Source organism: Protopterus annectens, chromosome 4.part1, assembly GCF_019279795.1.
Source record: "Protopterus annectens isolate FY-2018-M chromosome 4.part1, PAN1.0, whole genome shotgun sequence".
NCBI classification, from domain to species: Eukaryota; Metazoa; Chordata; order Ceratodontiformes; family Protopteridae; genus Protopterus; species Protopterus annectens.
The window spans coordinates 968,271,167-968,284,605 of record NC_056734.1 but is presented as its reverse complement, the minus strand read 5'-3'; the positions used below and the strand labels follow the sequence as shown (position 1 = coordinate 968,284,605).

The 13,439-nt window shown below is 41.0% G+C and overlaps 1 protein-coding gene across 1 annotated transcript in view; it reads left to right on the top strand.

Moving 5' to 3' along the window:
* LOC122801137 (intestinal-type alkaline phosphatase-like) overlaps positions 1 to 13,439 on the top strand; it is a 457,280-nt gene that overhangs the window by 236,226 nt on the left and 207,615 nt on the right. Inside the window, exon 5 of the mRNA XM_044070678.1 lies at positions 10,101 to 10,235. Coding sequence (XP_043926613.1) covers positions 10,101 to 10,235 — 135 coding nt within the window. The remainder of the gene's footprint in view (positions 1 to 10,100; positions 10,236 to 13,439) is intronic.

The window sequence follows — 13,439 nt, the reverse complement described above, 5'->3', positions numbered from 1 at the left end:
ATGGTTAACTGTTTTCTTGTGCCATATGCAGATCAACAAAAGTGTGGCTTTTAGGAGTTCCATTTTTTATTTGGGTATACTGAGTTTGTGATACTATACATGGCCATTTCTGTGCTATGGCTGGTTTTAAATCCATGTCATGAGTAGACAAACACACAATGTTCAATCCATTAAGAATAAACACATTTTCAAATATCTTTTCTAGAGGTCAAAGTTTAGCCACTGGTCTATAGTCATTAATCATTAGTTTCTTTAGGAAATGGAATCTTAGCAACAAATGACTGCAGCATAGTGCAGGACCTTGCCTGAGTTAAACAAGAGATTTTTTGAAGTGCCTATTGAGACTACTGTCACTGGCTTGACAATGTCCTTTTTGGATCACTGTTGCAGTATTCTAATGCTATTAGATTATCTCACCAAATAACCTGAACATCTAGACAGGGTACTACAGTCAAAACCTTTCATAGAGCCGTACGTCCAACAAATGACTTGAGCTAGTGGGCATAAGGGTACATAAGGATTCATATGACCATGAAATCCTCAGATTATCTCATTACCAATCAGAACACAGGTCACTTACCTGTTGGTTTGTTCTTCGTTTGGTCATTGATATTATCCTTGCCTTCGCTTACTCAGCTAAGTGCCTAGTTGTGGAACTGTCCTTGTTTTTTTTTTTTTTGTAATTTGTTGTTTTAATCTGTAAGATGTTAACGTAGACAAACATAGACAGGGAAGTGTGATTGTGGTAGGCAGATTCCTTACAACGATCTCCAGTCTCAATATCCTTTTTTGTTTTGGAGCAGAACATGATTCTAAGAATTGCCAGATTTGCCATTCATTTGTATCTAAATCCCTATGTACATATCTTTCCTCTCACTATATACCTATTTAATGCCCAGTGCCTAAAGTGCCTCACCCAGTCTAAGATGATGGGACTTTCAGCATCTAACATCATATTCATTCTGAACAAGAAATTTAAACGACCTAATCCTTAAACCATCATCTTCCCAGTTGGACTTGGACATACCCAATGAGGCTTCAAAAGAACTCATGGTATGTGTGAAGATAGGTGAAAACTGCCAGCCTAGCTAGATAGAATTTTGTAGATAATTCCATGTCATTGTAAATATGAATGTAATCCACAGGCTTGCCCTCTTAAATGTAAGAAAACTGTATGTTAAATGTCGAACTACAAAAATGTAGCCACAGTGTACTCTGCTGGAAGAAAGCTGATAAGTCAAGCATTGTATGACTGTTTGATCTCAAAGCTCAGAGACATAATGTCTGGACTGAGGAATTCCTTCTGTTTTCTGAGATCAGAGTTAATTTCTAGATTTTACATATGTAATGTCTTTTATTGCTGTAGTTTCCTGGCCAGGTGCAAGATCAAAGAAATGTTAAAACTCTTGAGTTTCTGTTAGTCTGGGAACCAGAAACGAATGATGTAACTTAAAATGAGTCAGCAGTGATGTATTATTTTTAAGACTTTCTCAGAGAGAGAGAGAATCAGAGCATTTTGCATTTGTCTTCAGAACTGACCCGTCACTAGCACTTGCTTTACTGTGTCTGTATGTAAGTAGGATCTTAGAGTTTAGTGCTTCTCTCAGAGATAAATAGAAAAAAATATGTTTAGTCTAGCTGCTTTTTATATTTATGTCAGACTATTCCCCAGTATTATTTTAAGCATTTTCCTGTGATCTCTGAACTATTGACTAGCACTGTGCTGAATTGAGATGTGTCTTGTGTTTTTATTATTTATTATTAAATATATTTAAACCTTTCAACTGTGACTGTTTTGTGTAGAGATAATTTAACCTCTAGAGTACATTGCATATACATAGTGATACTGTACAAAGCCACTCCAAATAAGCCTTGCTGTTCATCACACTTACTAATTGGACAATAATATTGCACAGTAATAATTGGACACCCTTTGTTAATGGCCTTTTTAGTAGCTGATAAAAGTAATTGGTGGCAGTAATTACTACCTTATAGCCTGGCAGGAGGGGGCATAGCTGGAGAACCTATGTCAGCCTTCCCCAGGAGTGTCTGCATGTTTGTATATAAACCAAATCTCAAAGTTTGTGTGTGTGTCAGTTACTTGGGCAGGGACATGAAGCACTGGTTGGAATGAAAGGGCTTGAGAGGTTTTGGCTTGACTACTCAGCTGAGATCTGTACCCTATAGCTGTGTCAGTGGGGAGTCTTATTGGGGGACCTGGAGAGAAAGGGGGAAACCAGCCCCAGACTAACTCTGATCTCTGTGTGCTCTTAAGGGAAATTGTACTTTACTGTGTGTGTGTATTTGTTATACTTCCCAATGTGCACGCCCATCACTGGTGTTAGTGGGGAGTATTTAGGCTCCTTGATTACTGGGCCAGTGCACGGGCATCACATATTAATTGGTTGGCAGTGGTGGAATATCCATACCACATATTAATTGGTTGGCAACTGGCTAGTAGTGGTGTGGATAGTAAATTCCTGTAGCTTGTGTACAGTGATCTCTGAAGGAGTTTTTGTACTCTAATCCAGCCACACAGTGAATATTCAAAGTTCAGATCACAACAGTTTTCTTTCTTTTGTTAGCTTAGTTAGTCAGGGAGAGCAGGCAAGCATGTCAGCAGAGGATTATGGCAAGCTAACAAAGAGCCAGTTGGCTGAGATGTGCCAGGCTAAGGGACTGGTGCATGGAAACCTGACTAAGGCAGACATGATTGCAGCTTTGGTCACAACTGCATCAGAAAACAGCAATCAGGAGGGCGATCAGACTGGCCATGGAGATGTACAACACCCAGAGAATGGCCAGCTCAACCTTTCTGCAGAGGACTTAAAAATCCATCTGGAGATAGAGACCTGAGTTGGAGGCCAGGCGTTTGGAAACAGAAGCATCAGAGAGACTGAGATGTCTATAGGCTGAAAAGAATGAGAAACTGCTAGGCCTGAAAGCTGCGGAGAAGGAAAGGCAGAGGCAGCACGAAAAAGAGATGCTGACTCTTTGCCAGAGTCATGGAGGTAATGGGGAAGGGAGTAACCAGACCCCAAAAGCACAAAAGGTCAGTAAATTTCTTCCTCAGTTTACAGAGGGAGATAATTTTGATAGTTTCATTCATATGTTTGAGGGGGCATGTAAACAGTATGATGTTGACCAATGGCTCTGGGTACTGTTTCTGACCCCCTTATTCCATGGTAAAGCTGTAAATGTACTTTTCAAACTGTCAGACAATGATTTCTTAAATTATACTGCTGTTAAGTATTGTTTGCTAGAATTTTTTAAGCTAACACCGGAAACTTATAGGAAAAAGTTTCGTGAGCATAGACGCAAGGCAGATGAAAGTGTGTGTGAATATGTTGCTGAACTGAGCACTTATTTTCATAGGTGGGTGAGTGGATGTCAAGTCACCACTTTTGAAGGGCTGGCAGACCTTTTGGTGAGGGAACAAGCCCTTAGCACTTTGCCTGAGGACATGAGGATCTGGTTAGCTGATAGACAGTGTGCTACTTCAGATGAGTTGGGGAAGAAGGGAGACCTATACCTAGCAAGCAGGACATCCCTGCACAAGAAAGGGACCTCAGTACTGCTCATGGGTCTAAAAGAACCCATGGTGGGCAGCCCAGACTGCCCCAACAGAATCTGCCAGTAGCAGGGGAAGCCACTAGTCCAGGTACACATCCAGGACATAGGGTTAAATGTTTTGAATGCAACCAGTGGGACCATGTGGCATATAGCTGTCCACAGAGGCAAGGTGGGGAATAAAAGGTGAGGGAGCCAGTAAGTGGGAAAGACAAAATGCCAATAGTAGGTTGTCTTGAGACAACAGGGGTACCAAACTACCATCCTGCAGATGTCCTGATAGGGAAGGATTTTGATGAGGCAGTACCATGTGTTTATGCAGTTACACACAATCAGGCTAGGAGACAAGCACATGGGTCTGGTAGCCTGGGGAGACCCAAACAGACTGCATACTTGCAGCCAGGACTGGTGAGGTGGTTACTTCAGGGAGGAAGCTACTCAGTAGCAGTGAGACTAAAGATGAGCCACAGCTGCTTGGACAGAGTGACTGCAAAGGCAGAGGTGAGTAGTAGTACCCAGGCTGACAGTGAGGCACCACTGTCAGAGGATGCCAGACTTTCTGTTGAAGGTGAGCGGGGACGACTTGCAAAGAGAGAGTTGACACTGGCTCACCTCTCAGAACCTACATTACAAGGCCTGAGGCAGGTAGCTAGAGAGGCACCTGATTCTCAGGGGAAGAGGGAATCTGTATACTGGGACAAAGGGTTACTGTATAGAGAGTGGACCCCTGAGGGAGGCTATAAGGTGAGAGGATACAGCAGTTGGTAGTGCCTAGAGCCTACCATCTGTCACTTCTAGTCATAGCCCATGATATTCCCTTTGGAGGTCATATGGGCATAAAACATACAAAGAGATGTATTATGCAGAACTTCTATTTGGCCTTGAATTTCCAGATGTAACAGTGTACTGCAGGACCTGTGAGCAGTGCCAAAAATTAGGCAAGGCAGGAGACAAGGTGAGAGCTCCTTTGATGCCTTTGCCTGTGATTGAGGAGCCATTTCAGAGGGTAGCTGAGGTTGGGGCCTCTGAGGACCCCAAGTTACATAGGGAAAAAGTATATCCTAGTGGTGGTAGATTATGCTACAAGATGCCCTGAGGCAGTGGCTTTGTCTGAGGCAGAAAAGGTGGCAAATACTTTGTTAGAGGGTTTTCAGCAGAGTAGGTTTCCCAAAAGAAATACTGACTGACAGAGGTGCCAATTTCATGTCAGACCTGCTGGCTTGTCTGTGGAAGGACTGTGGGGTGAAGCACCTGAAGACCACTCCCTACTATCCCCAGGCTAGAGGTCTTTTGAAAGGTTAAACTCTACAATCAAGTCCCTACTATGGGTATTTGCAGACCAGTTTAAGAGGGAGAGGGACAAATATTTACCCCATCTGTTGTTTGCTTACAGAAAAGTTCCCCATGAATCCACAGGATTTTCACCCTTTGAGTTGCTGTATGGGCATAGGATGAGGGGGCCTCTGGACTTAATTTGTGATGAGTGGGAAGGTGAGTGTGAATCTCACAAGGAGTATGTTGTGGCATATGCCCTAAACCTGAGGACAAGGCTCAGGGAACTCAAGGGCTTGGCCCAGAAGCACCTGGCAGAAGCCCAACAACAGAAAAAGATCTGGTATGACAGGAATACTCGAGCTAGAAAGTATGCTGTAGGGCAGCAGGTAATGGTTCTCATTTCTGTCAGACACAACAAGCTGCAAGCAGCTTGGGAGGGACCCTACAAGGTGGTAAGGAAGGTAATTGATGTTAACTACATGGTAGAACTTCTAGACAGGAGGCAGGAGCACAATTGTACCATGTTAACATGATGAAACCTTACCATGATAGGGAGGCCCTTGTGCTGATTATTTGCTGTTGATTGTAGGAGGAGTCTGAGGGAGATCTGGTGACTGATCTCCTCAGTGAGGCTCAGGCTGACACCTCAGTGGAAGGTGTAGCAATGTCCCAGCAGCCATTTCCTACCCACGTTTGAGAAATCCAAGCAGTAAGTGGGAAAGACAAAATGCCAATAGTAGGTTGTCTTGAGACAACAGGGGTACCAAACTACCATCCTGCAGATGTCCTGATAGGGAAGGATTTTGATGAGGCAGTACCATGTGTTTATGCAGTTACACACAATCAGGCTAGGAGACAAGCACATGGGTCTGGTAGCCTGGGGAGACCCAAACAGACTGCATACTTGCAGCCAGGACTGGTGAGGTGGTTACTTCAGGGAGGAAGCTACTCAGTAGCAGTGAGACTGAAGATGAGCCACAGCTGCTTGGACAGAGTGACTGCAAAGGCAGAGGTGAGTAGTAGTACCCAGGCTGACAGTGAGGCACCACTGTCAGAGGATGCCAGACTTTCTGTTGAAGGTGAGCGGGGACGACTTGCAAAGAGAGAGTTGACACTGGCTCAGCTCTCAGAACCTACATTACAAGGCCTGAGGCAGGTAGCTAGAGAGGCACCTGATTCTCAGGGGAAGAGGGAATCTGTATACTGGGACAAAGGGTTACTGTATAGAGAGTGGACCCCTGAGGGAGGCTATAAGGTGAGAGGATACAGCAGTTGGTAGTGCCTAGAGCCTACCATCTGTCACTTCTAGTCATAGCCCATGATATTCCCTTTGGAGGTCATATGGGCATAAAACATACAAAGAGATGTATTATGCAGAACTTCTATTTGGCCTTGAATTTCCAGATGTAACAGTGTACTGCAGGACCTGTGAGCAGTGCCAAAAATTAGGCAAGGCAGGAGACAAGGTGAGAGCTCCTTTGATGCCTTTGCCTGTGATTGAGGAGCCATTTCAGAGGGTAGCTGAGGTTGGGGCCTCTGAGGACCCCAAGTTACATAGGGAAAAAGTATATCCTAGTGGTAGTAGATTATGCTACAAGATGCCCTGAGGCAGTGGCTTTGTCTGAGGCAGAAAAGGTGGCAAATACTTTGTTAGAGGGTTTTCAGCAGAGTAGGTTTCCCAAAAGAAATACTGACTGACAGAGGTGCCAATTTCATGTCAGACCTGCTGGCTTGTCTGTGGAAGGACTGTGGGGTGAAGCACCTGAAGACCACTCCCTACTATCCCCAGGCTAGAGGTCTTTTGAAAGGTTAAACTCTACAATCAAGTCCCTACTATGGGTATTTGCAGACCAGTTTAAGAGGGAGAGGGACAAATATTTACCCCATCTGTTGTTTGCTTACAGAAAAGTTCCCCATGAATCCACAGGATTTTCACCCTTTGAGTTGCTGTATGGGCATAGGATGAGGGGGCCTCTGGACTTAATTTGTGATGAGTGGGAAGGTGAGTGTGAATCTCACAAGGAGTATGTTGTGGCATATGCCCTAAACCTGAGGACAAGGCTCAGGGAACTCAAGGGCTTGGCCCAGAAGCACCTGGCAGAAGCCCAACAACAGAAAAAGATCTGGTATGACAGGAATACTCGAGCTAGAAAGTATGCTGTAGGGCAGCAGGTAATGGTTCTCATTTCTGTCAGACACAACAAGCTGCAAGCAGCTTGGGAGGGACCCTACAAGGTGGTAAGGAAGGTAATTGATGTTAACTACATGGTAGAACTTCTAGACAGGAGGCAGGAGCACAACTTGTACCATGTTAACATGATGAAACCTTACCATGATAGGGAGGCCCTTGTGCTGATTATTTGCTGTTGATTGTAGGAGGAGTCTGAGGGAGATCTGGTGACTGATCTCCTCAGTGAGGCTTAGGCTGACACCTCAGTGGAAGGTGTAGCAATGTCCCAGCAGCCATTTCCTACCCACGTTTGAGAAATCCAAGCAGTGTTGCAGGAGTTTGGGGACATGTTCACTAGGAAACCAGGGTGCACCCAACTGTTGCAGCATCAGATGGATAGAGGACCTCAAAGGCCTATTAGGCAGGCCCCTTACAGGATGCCTGAGAGAGTCAAACAGACACTGAGGGTGGAGATACAGGAAATGTTGGAAATAGGGATAATTCAAGAGTCCAACAGTCCCTGGGTCTCCTCGGTAGTGCTGGTGCCAAAGAAGGATAGCAGTACCAGGCTCTGTGTGGACTACAGGAAATTAGTCACGCTGAGTCAGATGCTTACCCCATGCCTAGGACAGATGAAGCCCTATAGCAGCTGGGTGAGGTTAAGTATCTTACCACTATTGATTTTCCCAAGGGTTACTGGCAAGTGCCTTTGACTCCCAGTGCTAGGGAGAGGTCAGCCTTTGTGAATCCTTTTGGCTTGTATGAGTTCACAAAGATGCCCTTTGGGATACAAAATGCCTCAGAAACTTTCCAGAGGCTGGTAGATCATATTCTAGTAGGAGCAGGAAGGTTTTCCCTTGCTTACCTATATGATATTGCCATTTACAGCCATTCCTGGCAAGAGCACCTTCAACATGTCAGGGAGGTGCTGGGCAGACTACAGAGGGCAGGGTTGACCATTAAACCCAGCAAATGTCAGGTGAGTATGGTTGAGGTTTTCTACCTGGGACATAGAGTGGGGAATGGTAAGATCAGACCAGAACCTGCCAAGATGGAAGCCATTCAGGCATGGCCTGCACCTGTTACCAAAAAGCAGGTGAGGGGCATTCTTAGGGACAGCAGTGTACTACAGAAAGTTTGTCCCCAGTTATAGTACCATAGCTGCTCTCCTCATAGACCTAACAAGTAGGAACAAGCCAGATAAGGTAGTGTGGACTGATCTGGGACTTATGTGTTACAATACACACACAGAACTTTAGCTAAGGTTTATTGCAGTATCTGGAAACTGTAAAACAATTCCAACACTTCTACTCTTTCTGTAAAAACTAAAAAAAAAAATTCTCTGGCACCCCCTGGGTAGCAATTAGTTCTCCACTACTGACAACAGATCAGGATCCCAGCCCAGGCTTTTCACAGACATTGTGTCTCTGGCTGCCTTCAGACCTGTGAGATAAGATATTTATGGCCTAAACCAAGTCATTTAATTTCAGGCTATTTTTCTTATGGTTAGCTGGGCTCAGCTTAACCCCTTACCTTACAGTGTCCTCTCGTAAAATATATTCGTTTCATCAGTTACAACAATACAGTCTGACATACAGGTATATTTATTTTCTGTCCAGCATGACCCACTGTTAATACATTTTTAATACAAGCAACTTTACAAATGCACTTTTAACACATAGGTTCATAGGTAATAAAGAAAGGGTACCTCCTAATGTTAAAGTACAGCTATCAGTAACAAGTAAAAACAGTATTCAAAATGAAACGCTGTACAACAATGGCCAATGAAGTAAAGTTCTCTTGGAGAATAGATAGTGTGGTTAAATTATATAAAACTTAAAAGTGCAACATATATAGCAAAAAACTTGCATACATTTCCAGTACTTAAATTAAATGCACTTACAAGATATTCACGCTGTGAATGCAGTTATACCATAGCGAAATGATGGCTCCAAAGCTTCCAGTCTTATGATGGCTTCAAAGTATCCAATCTTTTTGGTCTGATATACAAAGTATCCACACTGAAGATGTAGTAGCTGCTATGTGACTGTGATGGACTCTGATAACAGCTTAACCAGTCTAACAGATCAACTGTGATAACAGCTTAAGAAGATACCGAAATCGCTTATCGTTTGGAATACATAGGGACTGTTTTATTCTATATCAAGATTTTAACTTGACATGAAGATTTTAACTTTTCCTACAATAAAAGGATTTTAATTGCCATCCAAGCTAGAAGCTTTTATTTGATCTGTTCATCTGTCCTATGTCTATGCTCATGAAATTGTTTTCTGTAAGCTTCAGGTGTTAACTTAAAGCATTCCAATAAACATTGTTTAACCTTCTCATAATTTAAACAATCAGTATTACAGTTTAGAAACAGAAGTTGCAGCTTTACCAGAGTAATATATTTCATCATTTACAACAATACAGTCTGACATACATGTATATTTCTTTTCTGTCCAGTAAGACCCACTATTGATACATTTTAAACACAAGCAACTTTACAAATACATTTTTAACACAGCATCTGTACAAATCAGATTGATATTCAAATGACATATAATTCTTTACAAAACTCCAGCTAGCTATGGTGACATATATTACCATGCACTGCCTTACTCCCCCTGGCACAGCTGGCACTACTTCATATCATCAAAACACACACACACACACACACACACACAAGGAGACATATGCAGACATACACATGCATGCATGCACACACAGATACCCACACACGTGCACACGCACACACACATATGCACACTGATGCACATGGACACACGTGTGAGTGCACATGTAGATGGACACAGACACACACACACACACACACACACACACACACACACACACACACACACACACACACACACACACACACACACATAAATTATCCATTCATGAAGCTCAAAAAAAACACATAAGGTGAATTTGGGATAAGATGACACTGAAATTATTACAGTTGATGCTAAAAGATTGTCAAATCTGTAGATTGTACATGATCTGTAAATGGTCAGTCATTGCATGATTGAAACAGACTAAACACAGATGCCATAATGTTTCTTCATAATTGTAATTTCAGGTAATACTTGGAGGAGGCAGGAAGTACATGTTTCCTGCAGGAACACCAGATCCTGAATATCCCTCCGAGTCTTCCAAGGCTGCAACACGAAAAGATAACAGAACACTGGTTAATGACTGGCTGTCAAGCAGAAAGGTATTCTTTTCAGCAGTAATTTAGCATGTTAACTAGGTTATAATATCTAATTGTCAGTAATTATGAAAAAAAATTGGAAAAATAAGATCATTTTAATTGAATGATAATATTAACATATGCCTAGGTGGGTGCATTTCAAGAAAAAAAATTTATATGAAAGGTCAGAGCTCCAAAATAATTAGTTAAGGTTTACCTGTCAGTTAAAGTATGCTTCTATTTATCCTGATGTTGTGAGCATATCAAGAAACAAATTAACGTAGGTTAAGAGTTCTAAAATAATTAGCTTGTGTTTACATGCCAGATATAGCGGGCCACTCTGCTCTCATGTGTAACTGCATGGGCTTTAATTAAAAATCTGCTTTATTTATAAAACATTTTATGATTTACTCCCATGTTTAATTGGAATAGATGGATTTAAACATTCCTGTGATGTTAATTCACTGAGAGTGACAGATGACAGGACTGTATGACCAAGGATGTACAGGAATATCACCGCTTTATGCTGGAAGATGTTATCTCTATATTCTTTTATGAGTTACAGTGCAACTCCAGTGTCAGATCACAGCTGCTGCATTGGGAGGGATGTATACTTCTATGGATCCAAGAACTTGGCACCATGTTTTCTGAGTATGGTTATGTAGAATAAATAAAAATTAATGTACACAACATTTCATACATGTATATGCATATTACAAATCATTTACTATGTAGGAATACACATACATATTTACTGCAGAATAAGAAAGATCACTATACCCATGTCACTATGCATTACACAACCCTGCATCTGCTATATTTGTTTAACTCGTCTGTTTCACATGAGCTCTGGGAAACTACATCATGGTCTGCCTTCACGCAGCCCAAGACTCATGTACTTTTTATTTGAGAAATAATGCCTAAAGAATTCTACAAATAAATATTTCAGCCATTAATACTACTAAAAGTATAACTAAAAGTATAAATAAGAGTGTTATTCAGCACAAGCTCTCCTTTTTACTGGTAAGGGACAATAAATTCAAAATCTCTTAATTTTAAAAGGCAGAACATGTTAAACTTAAATCTTTTTCTAATATTAGAAAAATAACTTCCCTCATTTAGTAACTGTACAGTTTAGAAAAGTAACATTATTTTTCTTAAGCATACTTCAGTTTTTACATTTTTATATTTATAGTTTATATCTTAACATATTTGGATAGCTATGAAATCTGTGCCTATTTGCAAAATAAATAAAAATAAAATTCAGTAACTCTCTCTCTCTGACTGTAAGAACCATAGTTCTATTATCGGGTCTATATTATCATATTGAATGGTAATAATGCCGAACGCTCATATGAGCGAATATTCACGAGAATGAACTTGTTGTTGTGGGGGGCTGCACTACAATGAGGAAAGGGCAAATATTCCAATCCTCACTGTACTGCGACCCCAAAAACATAAGTTTGTTCTCGTGAATATTCGCTCATATGAGCGTTCGGCATTATTACCATTCGATATGGTAATATAGACCCGTATTATCAGTGTATTGCTGATGTACAGTCATTTGTAACTTGCTTGATTTTTGTAATATTAATGTAACTATAAAATGAATAACTGATTCATAATAATAATATCTCCTATGCAGTGCATATTCCAAGGGCAGTGATAAGTGTGTCAATGTCACACATCTCCACCAGTCAGTTATGAAAATATGCCAAACAAGCAATTCAATTAATACTAGTTAATATTTCCAATTCAGTGCATCCAAAGCAGTCGCATTATAATTTTAATTTTTACATCCTGTTGCTGTTAAGCCCTAGTGTGTTTGTTTTTTTAACCTGGTACCTCTCATTAATTTACAAGTAATTTTTTTAAGAAGACAATGTTATGACGGTAAACACTGACTTGGCAGCAGATGAAAATATACAAATGTAGTAATAAAATGTTTTGAGACTAAAAGGATGTAAGACTCTGAGATACACCCCTGCTTATCTCTAAATGGTGGCCACATTTTTATTATGACTGTCACCTCATTCTTTGTGTGACTTATTCTGACCTTTGTCTTTCCTTTCACCTGTGTCTTCCCAAAATATGAGGAAATTAACTGAGATTCTTGGAACAAAGTATGATTGCTGAAGGGATACTAATGCTGAAATTGTGCTATCATAGAGTACTTTCTCTTCTCTAGGGTGCTGTGATTTTGGAGTTAGTATGTATAAGAAGTAGGGGAGTGCCAAGGGGAGGGGATCTGCATGTCAGAGAACAGATAGGGCCAATCTCCCAGCACAAATGAGTTAAAAGGATAATATCAAGGTTCAGAACTGAATGCTTGCAGCCAGTATTACAGTTTCATTTGTGAAGTGTTGTGAGTCACAGTATTAGCTGTCACAGTTCCAAAAGGGAGGCAGTTTTTGACTCTTTAACATTGTTGGTCACTCTTCTACTTGAAAACTGAAACTTAAAGCTGAAAAACAAGGGCTGAGGATGTGCAGACTTGATGTCTCATACTACAGACTTGATGTCTCATACCACTACAGAATGTAAACAGCTTGCAGTAAAGTAGTCTTGTTTTTAATGTATAATGTACCAAAGTGCCTTACATAAATTGCCTTGGATAAATCAGCCAGTAAATAGGATAGTCTGGCACACTTCAAGTGTGCTAAATCGTATCTTTTTGAAATTGTTCTTGGGATTTTAATAAAGTGATCATGACTGCAGTCAGTCATTCAGGACTTGCTGTATGAGCTTGGAAATATATTTTATAATTGCTGGATAAACTATAAATTGTTAGAAGAGGTGTGTACTACTCTTGTATGGGAGAGCTGCCTTTTGGAAGGTGGTGCACAATTCTCTAGTCTGTATACAGTTTCTGTACAGTTCCTGTACAGTTCCAAAAATTCTGAGTCATAATTAAGAAAGTATTCATCTGATTGCAGATTTTATTCTTGGCAAATGTTTTCAAGGCTTTAGATCACCTTATCAACAAGTAATGCTACAATGGACTGCTAAGTTAAAATCATTCACTGAAATGCTACTCACATCAATTACAATGCAGAGAAACTGAATGAAAGCGAAATACACAAAATAAAAATAGTCATTATACTTAATGCAGAAAAAGAAAGAAAGGCAAGTCTTTTTGCAGGATGTCAATACCACCTGCACTCTTATGGACTTCTACCACTCCCGGATTGTACAACTACAGAGAAACAGGCACAGGTACAATTATGA